General features: G+C 42.1%; 1 protein-coding gene and 1 long non-coding RNA gene across 2 annotated transcripts; both read right to left on the reverse strand.

Annotated features, from left to right (window-relative positions):
• Positions 1 to 744: 744 nt before the first annotated feature.
• LOC117950003 lies at positions 745 to 3,179 on the reverse strand. Its single transcript, XR_004657783.1, has 2 exons — positions 1,054 to 3,179; positions 745 to 1,003 (listed from the first exon to the last, which is right to left on the reverse strand). It is a non-coding gene; the product is annotated as an uncharacterized LOC117950003 (long non-coding RNA).
• A 1,178-nt stretch (positions 3,180 to 4,357) lies between these two features.
• b4galt6 (UDP-Gal:betaGlcNAc beta 1,4- galactosyltransferase, polypeptide 6) lies at positions 4,358 to 16,693 on the reverse strand. The gene is made up of 9 exons (XM_034880609.1): positions 16,579 to 16,693; positions 11,289 to 11,405; positions 9,836 to 9,949; positions 8,651 to 8,775; positions 7,819 to 7,935; positions 7,458 to 7,645; positions 7,149 to 7,271; positions 6,824 to 6,925; positions 4,358 to 5,394 (listed from the first exon to the last, which is right to left on the reverse strand). Exons 1-9 carry the CDS (start codon positions 16,691 to 16,693, stop codon positions 5,247 to 5,249), a joined length of 1,149 nt encoding a protein of 382 aa, XP_034736500.1. The 3' UTR covers positions 4,358 to 5,246.
• Between the last annotated feature and the right edge of the window lie 403 nt (positions 16,694 to 17,096).

The raw sequence follows: 17,096 nt of genomic DNA on the forward strand, positions 1-17,096 counted from the left end.
CGGGAGGGTATGGAAAAGATAACAACATTCAGTCATAATTTCAGTTTTTTAAAAGGCTTTAAGACATCGTTTAGACAATGTCTCTGCTTTTGTTCACCCAATACACAAGTGGCCAAATGCAACACTAGCTTATTAAGAACTATGAGCCATAAATAATTTGATGGCTTGACTGACTGTGGACAAAAAACTAAATTCTTAGCACAGTCAACTGACTGGACATCTGGTCTTCATTGGGGTTAGGTCAGTGTGTGAAGGACCAGCTCTTAGTTTGAACCCAACTTATACTGGAATGCAAGGCAGATGCTGATATCTATATTGGATTATTACAAAACCTTGATAAAACATGGTGAGACACTTACTTGTTAATTAACTTGTCAGCACAAACGATGTAAAGGCAACACTGTGTCTATAGAAATTCAAACATTTTGGGACAACTTGTTCTTGGATTCTCACCAAAAGGTCCACTGGTAGCGGTTCTGGAGCTTTCCACTGCAAGACATGATCTTGCTCAGCAGATGACGTTTGCAAAATGTACGGTATTTTTTTTATTTATTTAGTATTTTTAAAGACTTTGTGTTGGCTGAAAGCTTAAAACAGAAAGTTACTAATGGACCGTGTGGTGCAAAGTTTATAATAATATCTTTGGCATTTGTCTGAGCCCAGTTCTTGGTGGCTGCCATATTTACCCGGGCCACCTGCAATACATCGATATCCAACAATTATCAGTTCTACTCTCATCTTTAGGTTGTAAAAGGAGATTCCATTCGCAGATGGAGGCCACATAAATTCCACTGTGCACACCTCATGATAAATAATTTGTATAGAGATTCTTAAAGAATTGGGACCAGATATTGAGCGAGACTTTTTGCAGTCCATTAATAAACCTGTCAGTGCCATCTGGTGGACAAATTATGCAACAGCAATACTGTTTCGGAAGGATTTGAAGTAAATATACTCAGTAGTGATGGCCAAATGAAGCTTCGTGAACCAGTTTCTTTATTTACTGAGCACACTAGATGGCGCTCTCTGTTCAACAAAGGATTTAGAACACACTGAATTGCAATGCCTTAGGCCTTTCTTTTAAAACCAAGAGCGCCATTTAGTGGGCTCAGAATATAAAGACACTGATCACTAAGTTTAATTTGGCCCCTACTAATACTCAGGCATTTCTATCTATCGGCAATACTGTACGCTGATCCATCTGTGGCCGGTACATATAAATTCATCAGACCAGTTTAATTATGAACATTGAACACACACAAAAAAAACATTTTCTTACAATGAAAATGTGATGAAAGTAATGCAATACATGTCCAATCAGCAACATGGTGCTTTGGAAGCTGACTGCAGTGCTGCTCACAAAAGCAAAGCCGCTGTGTCCTCATGCAGGTGGAAACTAGATGGAAATACATTATTTTGCCCACAAATGGATTTGTAGGCCGGGCCATGCAGATTGGAGCATGTAAAACAAGTGACAGAGTGCAGTTGGCTTCAACAAGTTGTGCTTGAACTTGATGATAGAAGGATATGTGCTTGTGTTTGTTTCTTTTGGAGGACAGTTTGTATGAGTTTCCTTGCAGTGCAGACGGGCAGAGCTTTTGTTGAACAGGATCTACAGGCAGTCACAGGGGATTATGATGTCAAGGAAACTATCAACTTATCAATTCTTTTCACATTCCTACTCATGTAATATGATCAATATGAGAGGGACAGAACTGTGACTATCAAAGAAAATTAGATGTGTAATCTCTGAATTTAGAAGTAAAAAATAAATCAAGGCACAAATAAATACTGCAGAATGGAATACAATGGTGAACACAGCATCTGCATGGTCAGATTTCAGATAGTCAGGGTTGCAGGGAAGATGGAGTCCACCTGGGCTTACACTGAGGCCCACTGACCTGACACCAACACTCATCAGAGCCAAGAACCAAACACAAATTATTTCAAAACTGATCCGACACATTATTACCCAGTTCTGCACTTGTCATCTGGGCCAGTTTTGCAAACAAGACACTAAGCAGACAATCCATGAGAGTAATGGAATGTAGCCTGATGTGAAGTGCTACATGCTGACTGCCTTGTCACACCATCTGTTAGCACTGCTTCATGCTGGGAGACACTCTTTTAATTACTCCACTCTGAATTGAACAGCGAGAGGAAATTAAAGCACAAGGTGTGAAAGAAACCTGCAAGTCACTTTGTAATATTCAACACTTGGTGATGGAGACAGGTTTGGCCTCAGCTGGGGGAACTCAACACTGCACCTGACCCTAAGCAGCCGAGCACCAAGATTCACGAGTAGAATGAGACTAAGTGTGCAGCCGTTGCTCAGTAATACTCCTCTTCCTGCTACAGTCACACCCCAGTCAGTCACCTGGAAACAGGGCTCATCATTTGGTACTGAGCGAAGAAAGGCGTTAACACCAACACTGTTCTCCAGACAGGAAACAGAATGGCCTCAAAGCCACGTCTTACCAAAGCTTTGGGGCTCAACACGAGCCACATGAACTGTAACCGCAGCTCCAGCCGCGTGCTGCCATGACAAAAACACTGTAAACCTAACAATCGGTGCTGCAAGAGCCTCTGGGAGAGGTGTGGGGCAGGTGAGGTCAGAATAAATCCACCGTGGCTTAAAGACTTTCCCAGAAGTCCTTGCAGTGTTTTTTTGTGGAGAGATCTGGTTTATTGACTGACATGTAATGCTTCAAATCTGTAGAAAGGAAATGAAAAAAAAACACTGCTCTGGCCATTTGCTACCTAAAACCTCCACCCACCTGTTGTCTCATCAGCTCTGGTTTTCTGTGTGTCTGGCTTTCAAACTGGACCAGACCGCGGGTCATAAATGTCCTACTGAAGCACCGTGGGAAACGTGGTGCAATCAACCCTTTGGTGAAGAGGCCATTGGGTAAGCAAAACACGTGAACGTGTCGTCTTTCACAGAGGGTCACCTTGTATTAGTCTGTTGGCTGGGACAGGAGACACAGCAGTGTCTTCTAACATGTCCAAGGTGGCGCTAATACTCCCTTAGTGCCAGCGTATCATATCAACAATAGATAGAACTTAATTATCGTAAAAAACGGGTATAAGAAGGTGGTCTTCTGAAAGCAAAATTATGTTACTGTTCCCGCTTCGGTCTCCCTACAGGTTGTCTCACTGGACCAACAGCTTGTGTTTCGGTCCCCCTACAGGTTGTCTCACTGGACCTACAGCTCGTGCTTCGGTCCCCTACAGGTTGTCTCATTGGAAGACGCAGCTCGCGCTTCGGTCCCCCTACAGGTTGTCTCACTAAAGGTAAAGCTCGCGCTTCGGTCCCCTACAGGTTGAACTAGCTTGCGTTACCCACTCGGAAAAAGTTACATAATGTTGCTTTAAAAATGACTTATAGTTGCAGATAAACTTCTTGTCAATCAATCAAACAACAGTTTTATCTCTCCTCTTATCAGAAATGACTCGCAGCATTCAACCTTTGATAAAAGGTTAAAGTTCAGTCGTCACCACATGGGCCATTTATTAACTATTCTAGAGCTTTCAAAACTTCCTGTGATCTTCATTGGCACAGTTTTATGTCCTTCAACTCCATGACAACAGGGACAACTTTGCCTCCAGAACAGGTAACAAATGGGCCGTGGTGGTGACATTTTTACTACGTTAGAAATTGTGACTCATGACAGCGGAGATATTTACAGCCGCACACAGCTGCTGTGGTTTGCGTGTTTCCTCTACAGAAAGGACAACAGCTTGGCACAGTGTGAAGCAAGTCCTGGGACAAGACTGCGTGACAGGACAGGAAGTAAGTTCCGGGTCAGAAATGGCCAGAGGACAAGGTCCAAACATACCCATGGTCAAAATCAACAGTGAAAATGTGGTCAAAAATGATCTGCCTACATGTTTTCTCTCCATCTTTACAGTGCTCAAAGAAGTTGAACTTTTCACAGCCATTGTGTGCCATTCAAGAACAGCAGTAGCTTCAGCTAAGGTTCTCTCATTCTGGCCACAGTCGGACACACAGCCCAGCTCAGCATGGTACAGTACAGTGAAGAGCATTGCCACATGGTCCAGCACTCAATCATTAGAATAAAAACCATAGAAAAATCTAAAAAATAAAAACACATCTCAGACAGAAAATATACACTCTCACATGAAAGCATGTTGTGTGGACACAGTCCTGTACAGAGCAGCTCCACTCTTTTCACACAGTGCACCTCAGAAGCACAACAAAAGGCAAAATTAAGAATATACACATCTCTAACTGATGAAATAATTTCAGTTTAAAAAGAACAAAATCTGGTAAACAAAATAAATTGAGGCATGCAAAAGATCATGTCAAATCTTAAGATTTGGATGCTCATGTTTTTTTTTTTTAAGCCAAACATACTTTATCATTAGAAGATTTTCCTGTCAGGAAGAAACCACTCACTCGTAATAAATCCTTAGAACCAAGGTAGCTGCCAAAATAAAATTCAAACCCACTGGAATATCACTGTAATATGCCCGAGCATTTAAAGGCCCATATTTACATATATTTGTGGTCTGTGTTCGAGCTTTAAGAGGCTGATATTTACATACATGTTCATGCGGATTCAGCAGCAGTGCAGCAAAACAAACAGCGAACACAGACAGGAGTGCGTTTTCAACATCCTGCATCAGAGGAAATAAATACCACGTATCAAAATAAGTTTTTTTTTTTTTTTACATCACAAACAATGGCACCTTCACTCAGATCCCTCTTTCGAAGGAATACTGTGGCCCAACATAATGATATGTAGAAAACAAATGATAGTAGAAAAAGCTTTTCTGTTGGCTTGTAAGGTGACAGTGATACATGAGAAGTGAAGCAGTGCGAGCCGAGACAGCTGTGGTTCTTTAAGGCTTTGCAGTAAACATCAGAGCGGAGATGCTGCTGCGCCCTCCAAACTACACACACTTATGTCAACCTGTAGCAGTTAAGCCGGCACAGACAAAAAGACATGCAACGCACTCGCACACACAAACACACATACGCGCACGCACACGCACACGCTTTGAGAGACTTGCCACTGCCTCTTTCATTTTTTCGGTTTGGATTCACTTTTCTTTTTTTCCTGGCTAAGATTTCTTGGCAGCATTACATGGTGCGCCTCGTGTCCCCCCCCCCCTTCCCGGTCGGTGGCCCCTCCCCCCTCCTCTGATTGGCTGAACGTTGGGAGGCCAGGCCGGAGGGGAGCTGGGTGGCCTGGGGGTGTGGAGGAGGGGCTTGGGGCAGTTCAGTAGTCTATGATGGGGGCGAGCTCGGGGGACAGGTCCACCGTGACGTTCTTGTAGAGGCTGCTGAGGGAGATGTGGGGGCTGTAGTGGAGGTTGTTGAGGCCGTCCAGGTGTTGGCGCTCTTTGGAATACCTCAGCAGTTTATACCTACAGAGAGAGAGGAATACCTCAGCAGTTTATACCTACAGAGAGAGACGAATACCTCAGCAGTTTATACGTACAGACACACTGACACACTCCTCTCCCACAGGACACACACCCGTGGCTGCCTGCCCTGAGCCTGTTTAAAGATTGCTAAAACACAGTCCCACGTGTTGAGCAACTTCAAGCTTTTGATTACTGCTACTGTTTACGACTTCAGTAAGAACCAATGAGAATGGCGCTCACACATATATACTTTTAGCATTTTCCAAAAACTTGATACACTTCATTCTCCACCACACATTCTGAAATCAACTTTCCATCCAACACATCCAGTACTCTTTCCTCTTTCACCCATCTATCTCCCAATCAAGTTCTTACCCTGATTACTAGGGGTGGGGGAAATCAATATGAACAGAACATAGTGTTGCGATATTTTCAGTGGCAATACCGTATCGATACACAGGAGCCATCGAGCGCTCTTTTATTATATATGTGTTGGTCGGTTAGTCTGCTCGACAATTACATTTTGCAGCAATAAAATGCAAGTGATATGAACGAACAGAGGAATGTATCTTTTTAGAAAAAGAAAAAAAAATACAGTTTCCTTTTGGCGACATCATTTGAAATTGGGGGGAAAAAAAGTTATAAATTGCAATGTGTTTGAAATCGCAATACTATTGTATCGTGGCATAAGTATCGTGATGATATCGTATCGTCTGGTGATTCCCACCCCTACTGATTACCTCCGCCCGCCCAACGACCTGCCCCCTTGACCCAATCCCTTCTCACCTTTTCCAGTCTATTGCTCCCGACCTTCGTCCTCTTCTCACCCATCTCGTCAACGCCTCTTTGTCAACTAGCGGTTTCCCTAACGCTTTGAAGCAAGAGTCACCCCCACTCCTCGAGAAACCCCCACTCAACTCGCCTGAGGTAAAGAACTACAGGCCCGTCTCCCTTATTCCATGTCTTTTTTGAGTGTGCCATGTATGATCAACTCTGTTCTTATCTTCAACCAAACAATCGTCTTGATCCCAACCAGTCTGGCTTCAGTGAAACTGCATTCAAATGAAACTGCCCTCTCTTTGCCCTTGTAGGAAATATGAACGGGAGTGAAGGGGGAGAGACAAATTATGTTTTGATTCCATTTGAACTGAGCCATGGATTACAAATGTTAGTCAATTCAAAAGACCATTTTTCAACGTAAGAAAGTCTCGGTTTATTGTTAAACTGTTGAAGTATAAGACTGTAAAAATACGTAATAAGAAAGACTACACACGTGAGTGTTGCATGGATGACACAAAACTAAGTGGTACTATGACAAACATGCAGCAAAACAGGATCAAAAATGAATGGCCTCTCGCCTTTCAATCCCGTTCTCATTCCTTCTCGAATCGAGACTTTATTGAACATCTGAGACAAAAAGCAGTCTTACCGCCCGAGGAACTGCACCTCCCCTCTGTGGTGGTGCGGAATGGACTTGTACTTGCCGATCTCTCCGTCCGGTCGCGTGACATTCAGACCAGCATAGTGAACCCTGAGGAGACACCAGGCTGCATTACTCCCTCCACCCATTGGTTTAACTGTCAACACTGTTCACAGTCTACAATCGCCCTGCTGACAGACACATGAGCACCGTCTACTCTGCTCCCAGACACGCTCACTTAACATTTGTTCACAGTGAGTTGACAGTATGTTGATTACACAAAAACAACATCTTACTGCATGTGAATGTGAATCCGCTTCTTTAGTAGACTAACCTGTTCCACAAGTCGTCATCCTCTCCTCCCCAGCCCCAGAATGCATTGGGAAAGCCATTAATCTTGCGGAACTGCTCCACGGTGAGTCCACTCACGCCGCCAAAGAACTCGCTGTATGGAAGACTGGAAGCAACCACAAGCACCGGTTACACGTAGATCTAGATCACGTGTTCAGATACTTCATGTCAACGCTCATTGCTAAAGAAGACCTGTACTTGTTCAACATTAGATCCCCAACTCTAGCCGTTTAGATTTGATATGTTCTCATATTAAACATATCTCATATCTGCATTTGCATGACACACTCACATGTACATGTATTTGTCCAGCTTGGCAGCAAAGTGACGTGGCATCTGACCACAGCCGTAGTAGTTTCGGTCGTTCTCGGGAATGTGGTCAACATCGTGGAAGATCAGGCAGTCCCAGTCCAAGTCCTTCATGGCCTCCAGGAAGCCCACGTTAAACAGCATGGCTCTGTTGAAGGGCTGGCTCCCGCTCTACACACACGCACGCACACAAACTCATATGAAGACATGATGTCATGGATTCACTACCCAAAAAGACTTTAGAACAGTGTTTCAAAAACACACACCGCCACGTACACAGACAGACAGACACACACACACACACACACACACACACACACACACACACACACACACACACGTACCTGTTCGATGACGTAGAAGGCAAACTGTAGCCGCTGTCTCTGAAGCATGGGGATGAGGTGTTGGAAGAGGATGGGGAGATGTTCATGCCGGTTTCTAAATGGGATCAGGATGGCCACCTGAAGACAAACATTACAGTTACAATTAGAGCCTGACCGATACAGATACGACTATTTGGTTATTTAAAAGTTTGCCGATATATATATATATACAAAAAAATATATTCAGAAACGCGTAATAAAACATAAACAGATTTCCCTAACATCAGTTATTTGTAGTCATTTATGAGTTTTCACTTAAATAATATGATAGTAATTAGTTTTATTGTCACAACAGAGCAGAGGAGCATCAACATTTATTTAAGTTCTGATAAATAAAATGTATAAAAACACAAACTTAAGATCTGAAACTTAAAGTCCTTTGAACACAAAAAAAGGAAACAATAATCATAATAATTTGTTGCCAAACGGGACGCTGTAGAGCGCCCTCTGGTGGAAAGACTATGCAACGCCAACGCTCATAACATGGTTGACATTCCGTTTTTATTTTTTGAATATTAATTCATCAGAATAAATTATTTGTCATTATAAATGATTCTGAGGAAGGAACAATTATTTATATAAATAAATAAATATAATCGGCCATTGTAAATACCGATACCATTAGATCAGGAAATGCCTAATATTGGCCTGCTGATGTATCGGTTGGGCTCTAGTAACAATCCACACATACTACGTCTACTACCTTTTGGTTTCCTCCCCCAGAATAATCCATTCTGCCTCACAGACATTATACTCTATATAATACAAAGACTTGTGAAATGCATGCAGCCACCTTCCAGCGAGGTCTGCAGTCCTTTGGTTTCCAATGGCCTCCAAACTCCATGTCAAAGAACTTGGAGAACTGGAGTTCTATCTCCTCCATAGGGATCTCAGTCATGTTCACTTCCATAAGGCCCTCTGTGAACACACGATTCCAGCGAGACATCAGCATCACACAAGTAAAGACTAGTTGCACAGAACAAAACAAGGCTGGCACTAGAAAAGACAAGGCCCTTCTGTTATTGGCCACTCCAGGTTTGACGATTTCATGATGTTTGGAAGATAAATCTTGTATCAGTGTCTGGTGTTCAGAATGATGATCCTAAAAGGACCGGTTTGTGGGTTTCATGCCTCTATTAACTTAGAAATAGGACTACACATCACCTCAATTCTGCAGAACACTGACTAAACAAACAGTATTTTTTAAGTTGCAAAAGAGATTTACGCTTACATTTACTTACACATACTGTATTGACATCACTAGAATCCACCATCACCAAATAATAAATTGGAAAAACAAGACACCTAGGATCAGATTGGCAACTCTACAACAACAAAAAACATTGTTTCTTGCCAAACCAATGGCAATACATACTTGTGGATCCATCATAACCAATAAGAAAACAAATCCCATTATGGTGTCAGACACAAAATAATAATCAGAGGCAAGCTGCACCAATCACATCGGAGTATCTGATTTAGGCGAGCCAGAGGGGAGCTAAACAGATGGTCGGGTGAACACCAGATATCGTTCCAACCGGATACGGCAAGAGTAGCTAAGCGTGCGTACGTCACCCCGTGTATTGTTGTAGTGTTGTCTGCGTGCAGTGACATTTTTAAATATTTTGTGTCACCCAGTTGGGCCAATTTCATTACTCATTGGCAGAACCTTAATCTTTTGGTTTTGATTTCCTGGCTACACTTACACACAAATGCATTGGAAAATAGGGTCCTGGTTGAAAATCCTGAAATCAAACTTTAATTTGCATGATCTGGAAAAAAAGAATGAAATATGACATCTGTTATTCAGATTCCGACTCCATCACAAGGGGGTGGGCGGTAGGCCGGTTTACTAACTGACTCTAAACGTGAATCACTTCACATTTACTGATGAACCTGCATTATGGGACAGGCTACTCCTTCCTGGAGTCACGACCCTGAAACAACCCATTCCTAGTGGTAGGAATGCTCTACTCACTCATAGAAGGTAATCGCTGTGGGCAGGGGAGGTTCTGGGCATATGTGAAGTTCTCAGGGAGGTACGTGGTTGGCTGCACCAGGTATTCACTCGAGTTACTGCCGTCAGGATAGTCTGCAGAAGAAAGCATACGCACTCTGTGTACATTATTTTTTAAAGGATGCACATTTCCTGTTGGTTTTTCCTAATTGAATGTAAACTGGTACTGCAGATAGCTTACTTCCAAAATACTTCTATGCATGTGAATATTAAATACATATTTTCATAGAGTATTAACATACAATTAAAAGGTGAAAAGAGCAATACACAGGCGCTCTGGCCTCCCTCGGGGGTTACTGGCAAGATGCCTGGGTAATTTACTTCAACTTTTGCCTCAGTGGAGCATGGGGAACAACTGTGCCGAGTTTAATCAAATTCAGAACAACTGTTGCCAAGATACGCAACACTTCCTGTTATGATGGCCACCTACATAAATTTGGTCCTCTTTAACTAATGCATTTTTTAAATTTGATGGAATTTCATGAATATCAACTCAAATGAAATACGTTCGGTCTCATCGGATTTTCTCTTGATCGATGTACAGCTTATGCAATAAACGCTGATGGAAAATGTTATTTGCTGAATAAATAATGAATTGCGATTAAGTTTTAGGTCATTTTATGGTTGCAGCTCGCCACAAAACAAAGAAGAAGAAGATTTTGTTCATTTCCGCCCAGCATTTCCTCTCTGTCTGCACACATGGCGGGTGTCAACAAAGACAGATGGAAGTGGACGGACGAGGAGGCGAGAGACTTTCTGAATTTAATTTATCAGGAACTTGCGAAGGAAATGGCCGACAGGGGTTTGGACAAGCCGTGGGAAGTCCTCCGGAGTCAATGGAAGACACTCAAAAAACGAGACAAGTTTAAAAAAAAAAGAGTCTTGCAGCGGGGCCGGAGGGACAATAAAAGCCAAGATGCATCTGCATTGTCATAGCGATGTGTTGATAGCGGTTTATTGTTAGTATAGCTTGATAGGTCACTATCAGCTGACACACAAACACTATTACAACTTGTCCCATATTGATCATTTGTTGGTAGATGGCGCGATCCATTTTGTCTAGAAAAACTTTGTTTGTGTAAAGTTTGTTTAAATTTTGGGCGATTCTTTGCGAAGATGAAAGGAAACACCTTAAAATTGTCTAAAATCAAATTTGATATACCAATTTGATCGCAAAACAGCATGTGACGTCATTACGCACAGGTTTTTATTCGCTCTAAAGATGTCGGATGGAAACACACTTCCACCTGCTTTGTTCCCATGAGTTTTTTTTCCTGAACTTCAGATAATTCAATTGACAAGTGGATGGAAACTCATCTAGTGAGGGCCAGGCTCTCAATGTTCTTACCTCTTCAAATACTGGGTGTAGAATCTTTGTATTTAGCGAACAAAGGTGTCTGTGTGTATCACTCACCCGTCCCATTGAGCGTACTGTTCTTGTTGGTGTACAATCGGATCATATGGCCGATGGTCCTCACATTATCCCTCAACATGATGCCCTGAGCCTGCACCATGAAGAAGTACGTGTTGGCTGTCAGGAAGAAAGGAGAAAGAAGTTAAGATTCATACTCAATTACATTTGCTTCATTTGTAGCGTGAGCCATTACATGCCCTCAGTTATTATCCAACACAACGTAACATGTTACTCTTTCAGTCAAAACACATTAGATAATCAAGCTGCAGCTGCACAGTGAAAGTAATTTAACAAGCTACAGAAATGGACAATCCCCAGTTACCCCAAACAATCACTATAAATACTGTCCTCCATGTATGAACTATGGGGCGGACAGTAAAGCTGTCTAGAAAATATTCATTGGAGCTGTTAACGACACTGTCACTGCTGTATTATCCAACATACTGAAATAAAATGCACTGACTGCAATATGTCCATTTGATTTGGATCAATGCTTTAATAGGACTAAAAAATAAACAATGTTTGGTCTGTTTTTGATATGTATTTATACACCACACTTTCAAATAGTTTACAATTAGACATTTACATTTACTGTAGTTGATCTGGTGCTGATGTTAATAATTCAATTCAATTCAATTTTATTTATAGGATCAATTCATAACAAGAGTTATCTCAAGGCACTATACAGATAGACCACACTCCAGAATTTACAAGGACCCAACAGTTCTAGTAGTCTCCTCCAGAGCAAGCAACAGTGCGACAGTGGCGAGGAAAAACTTCCTTTTAGGCAGAAACCTCGGTCAGACCCAGGCTTTTAGTAGGCGGTGTCTGCAATTTTTAACCTAGTTTCCAACTTCTAATTTTCCTGATTTCACATAATGGCCCCAAAAGGAAACTTTGGGAATATCTGTATTATCTAAAAAGATAAATTTCTGTTTGGTCATATTACTTCAATTTTATTGCAAAATGGAATTGTCAAGCAAACCAACTACGTATATAATAAAAGATTGATACTTGGCGTCCGTGTATCGGTACAGTATTGTCACTGAAAATATTGCGATACTATGGTGTATTGATTTTTTCTCCCATCCCTAACGTCAAGCAGGCAAACTGACCAACATATACTGTATGTAGCTCAGTGTAAATTCTTTCAGGAAGACCTAACTTTTAATCATGCACTCCTAAATCATTTCAGCTGTTATCCTAATAAATGTATATTTCATCATGCGTGTATAACCGTTACATATCTGCAACTAGTCTCTCCTGATTGAAATGTATCTCAGTGGGAATCCTTTAAGGAAGACCTCACTCTTAATCAATGCTCTACCTAGCTCGGATCAGCTGTTGGAGGCGTTCACCTTTCTGCTAAACCAATCAGAATCATACACAAATGGCAAGGGCCAATCACAAAGTCACAACCCTGCTTTAAATAATGTGTTTCTCCCTTTGCTATTCAGCTGTCGTTGCAGGCAAAGAGTGCAACCCTCCAACCCCCCTCCACCTCCAGGCATCTACTCCAGCTGACGGGCCCGGAGCCTCCATTGGTCTAATCTTTGGGCTCCTGCGTCTCCAGTGCCGGTGTCTAGATTCCATCGGGGGGTCTGATGGTTCTTTACCCCTATATAGGTATACGAAAGAGTCGTATAGCAATGGAGTCTAATCACCAAAGACTTGGTACATTTTATGTGAGCTGTACAATAAATCTTATCTTTTTATTTATCTTTTATGTGAACGTGCTGGTGAAGCCAGGTAACCGAAAGAAATCCAGGGCAAGTTGATCTGGACGTTTCAGAGTGCACTTGAAGGCAACTTCATTTCCCGGAGAAAGAAGAGAGACGGAGGGACTGAGGAAACATTCAGCTGTTCCACAAGCAGCTTGCGTTTGATGTTTGAAAACGTCCTTGTGGCAAAGACGGAGGCAGTGATGTTTCCGGTTTTCTGTACGGGACTCTCAATCCGTCTTTCACACCCACAAGTCTGAATTTTGCACACAACTTTTTTTCCCCGATCTTTCCTAAACCAACTACCCCTACTCAAAATGAATAGCAGACCTGTGTTTCTGCTGTACTGTTTGACAGCTGACGCTGTCAGTGCACGATATTTTGATTCATCGTCTACATCGGGATGTGCGCATGCGCAACAGTCACATCGCAGAACGTTGAATATTATAATTTTTTAAGCTTAGAATTGACATCACGATTCTCTGCCACAATTTCTTCCCCCTCATAAAGTGTAATGTTTATTACTCACATGAACAATGACATAACAAAATTAAATTGGCAGTACCAAACAGATTTTTTCTGTGGAACCGACACTGCGCATCCCTACAAGCCTGTAAACACAGAAGCTTCAATGAAGAGAAGGGGGGGCATTGCAGCGCTTTAAAACCTATTTTTTACAGTCTGTTTAAAAGTCAAGAAGAAGAAAGTAGTAGCGTTTGTGAGGCAGTTGGCTCGTAGAATTAAATTAGAATTGGAGTCATTAAAAAAACAAAAATCTAAGTAATTTAAAAATTAAACCATGAACAGCGTTCAATCACGATTTCATAATGATTATTCGTGCAGGCCTATAGCGATGTCTGTTTTTTCCCAATATCATGCAGGCCTAGTGTGAATGCAGCGTAAGGAAACAGTAAGGTCAAATCTGGGTGGAGCTCAGATAATGCTACTGACAAAGAGACTATAAGCTGGCGATAACCATAAATATGTAAACCAAAAACCTGGTCCGTTTTATTTTAAAGATACAGGTTTCCATTCTTATCGGCTGCCAGGCTAACACACATATCAGTACGTACTGTACGTTGGTTCCCAACTGCACACATGCTTGAAAAGTCACATTTGTCAAAGCAAAGGGGGAACAAGCAAAGCATGGAATGACAGTCCTGAGTTCAGCTGGATGCTTAATAGAGCGTGGTGGAACACAGTCATCCAGACTGGCTGGGAATCCACACAAGCTTGTCAGTCTGTGCTATACAGAAAACTCAGGCAGAACCCGATTGCAAGCATAATGTGTCAGCAACATACAGTAGAGCCGTTTCCACGTGTGAACTCTGCACACTGTCAGAAGAATCACGTCCCAACTCTTTACTGTAAGACTTACACACACATTACTTGCACTATAACTAGCTACAGCAATCAACGGCCTGCAGTTTTAAAACCACATGCAGTGCACAGCTGGATGACACAAGCACAGCACAAATGTCTTAGTAGTGTGTTGGCCCAGCTTCAAACAGTGTCAGTAGAAATATGGCTACATTTTGTCAAGAAACACCTTCTTCGGAGCCTTTGCAATGGAAAACACCTGACTATACATTGTCCTTTCCTGACTTTAAGAGCAATATGGATGTGGCCACTACAAGCGAATTTCCCTCTCGTATTGCTACTCTTGAAAACTGGAAAAAAAATAAAAATAAAATAAAAAACTCCATGTACTCCATTAGAACCGCTGGTTAGGAAAAACTTGAAAGTTTTCAGTGGTTATGAGGAACAATACGTATGTGAGAGAATATTGGTGATAACTGATCGTTGTTTAGGTACATTAAGCCACGTTAAGCTTTTTCCTTACAATATCCCTTAATGAAGCAGACACGCTTAATGTCAGCGAACGTCCGTAATAATAGGACTTTGGGTACGATATTTTTGACCGTTTTCATTGCTTATGATGAGCAATATGTGAGAGAATATTGCTGATATTTGATTGTTGTTTAGGTACATTAAACCATGTTAAGATTTTTCACGTTAAGCTTTTTCCTTACAATATCCCTTAATGAAGCAGACACACTTAATGTCAGCTAATAATGGGACATTGATTTAGATTTTTTGACAGTTTTTAGTGGTTACGAGGAGCAATATGAGAGAGAAATTTGGTCATCATTGAGGACTGTTTACGTACATTAAACCATGTTAAGCTTTTTCACGTTCAGCGTTTTAGAATGTCCCACACCAACACAGTACTGGGTAGATCCCCTTAAATCTTAATCTAGAGGTCCAAAAACATGAGGGCCTTAGATTTACTTTACAGACTCTATAGAAGGCAATCCAGTATAAACAACAAAACCAACTAACATGGAACACAAAACCACCACATTTCCTGCATCTACAATCACACAGTAACCCTGAGGCTAACACAAGCCTTCGTTTTCCCAGAACTGCCTCTTCTCAAGCATGACCACAGTTGATTGCCAGTAAAAGCCTGCACTATCAGCATCTTCTCACTCTCTCACAAACACACACACACCTCAATATTGTCACAGACCAGGAAACACGTCTAAATGGTCAAACATCAGGGCTGCATTGTCCTATTACAATTATGGCTGTGCCACAAAAAAAAGCATTATTAAGCGTAAAAAAATGACTTATCGACTAAAGAAATCTTGGTCGACTAATTCCAAAACCTCAGATTAGTCGACTGAGATTTCTTTATTTGATCAGTCATTTTTTATGCTTATTCATGCTTAAATACTTAAACTTATGAGCACATTTCTGGTGAACACAACATTTAAAGAGGCGCTTTTGCAGGATGAATTGTGTACAAACTCAGTTTTACAAATGGTTAATTAACTACATTTATATTGTGCTTTTCTAGTCTCAACCACCTCTCAAAGCGCACAGCTCACTGATCGATTAGTCGACAACATCATGATAAGTGTTAGTCAATTATGAATTTCTTTAGTCGAGGACAGTCCTAATAATTATACTGATAATTAGGACTGGGGTCTAGTAGTCATCACATCAAGTTTACTGACATTCAGCAGGCGTGTGTTGGCAGGTTGACCAGAGTTCAGTGTCCCAGAATGATCAAAATAGTGTTTCAGAGACCTTTCCTCCAACGAGACAAACTGCTGGTAAAAGCTGACTAATGCAAACTAGGAATTCAACAACCCTCATGTGGTTGTCAACACTGGGACGTTTCGCCCACTCTAAAGCTGATGCATGCCCGGGATGCTGTGTTGATCCTGGGCACAAACCCTGACATTAACACCATTCATTCACATGTCCGCTGTGCAACGCCAGCCGAAGTGCATATCATCCAACCCAAAGGGACAATAAGTCTGTCATACGTCCATCCACTTGTCACTGACGGACGCATTTTGCTTTTTACTACCGCAAAATAGCGGGGGCTAGCTGGGCATCATGGCCTGGGGTGGACCTCTTAGCTGTGCGGTAGTTAGCCTATTAGCTAACGGGTTTAGCGTTCAGCTGGAGCTTGTAGGGCTGCAGAAGATAATCCAGACATAATCACATTAACTGTTACCTTGTGAAGAGATAAGTGGAAACCTCTGTTGAGTTACCTATTCCAGGAGCCACGTAAATGAAGTAGAGACAAGTGGTGGACATGGAGAAGAAGAATATGAAGGCCAGGAACGATCGGTTGGACATTCGCAGCAGCCGCCTCCAGTTCACCATCTTGGCTTAGGCCCGTCTGTCATTCGCCGATATGAATCCCATAAAAAACTTCCTGGAATTAAAAAGTCCTCGAATTGTCGGACTGCGGTGTCAACGGTGTGGTCATGGGCACATCTGCACCGTTAAAGCCCAGGGATGCAGCACGGAAAAGGCAAACGCTAGCGATGCTAGCTGGCCTGCTTTCCCCTGCCAAGAAACTTCCAGATGGAAAAAGCAGGCCTGTCGGGTTAATATCAGGCGACTAAAAGGCGCATGGAGCACCGCCGGTCGGCCATAGTGTAACCGTTATCCTACGGGCTAAGATATGGGCAGCAACTTAATTAAGGGTACTCATGGTGGCCTTCCATGGTCGCGGTGTCGCCAGCGAAGCTTTTATCGCCAGCACTGAAGGTTGGTCAGTGAA

The sequence above is a fragment of the Etheostoma cragini genome, chromosome 9 (genome assembly GCF_013103735.1).
Source record: "Etheostoma cragini isolate CJK2018 chromosome 9, CSU_Ecrag_1.0, whole genome shotgun sequence".
Taxonomy (NCBI): domain Eukaryota; kingdom Metazoa; phylum Chordata; class Actinopteri; order Perciformes; family Percidae; genus Etheostoma; species Etheostoma cragini.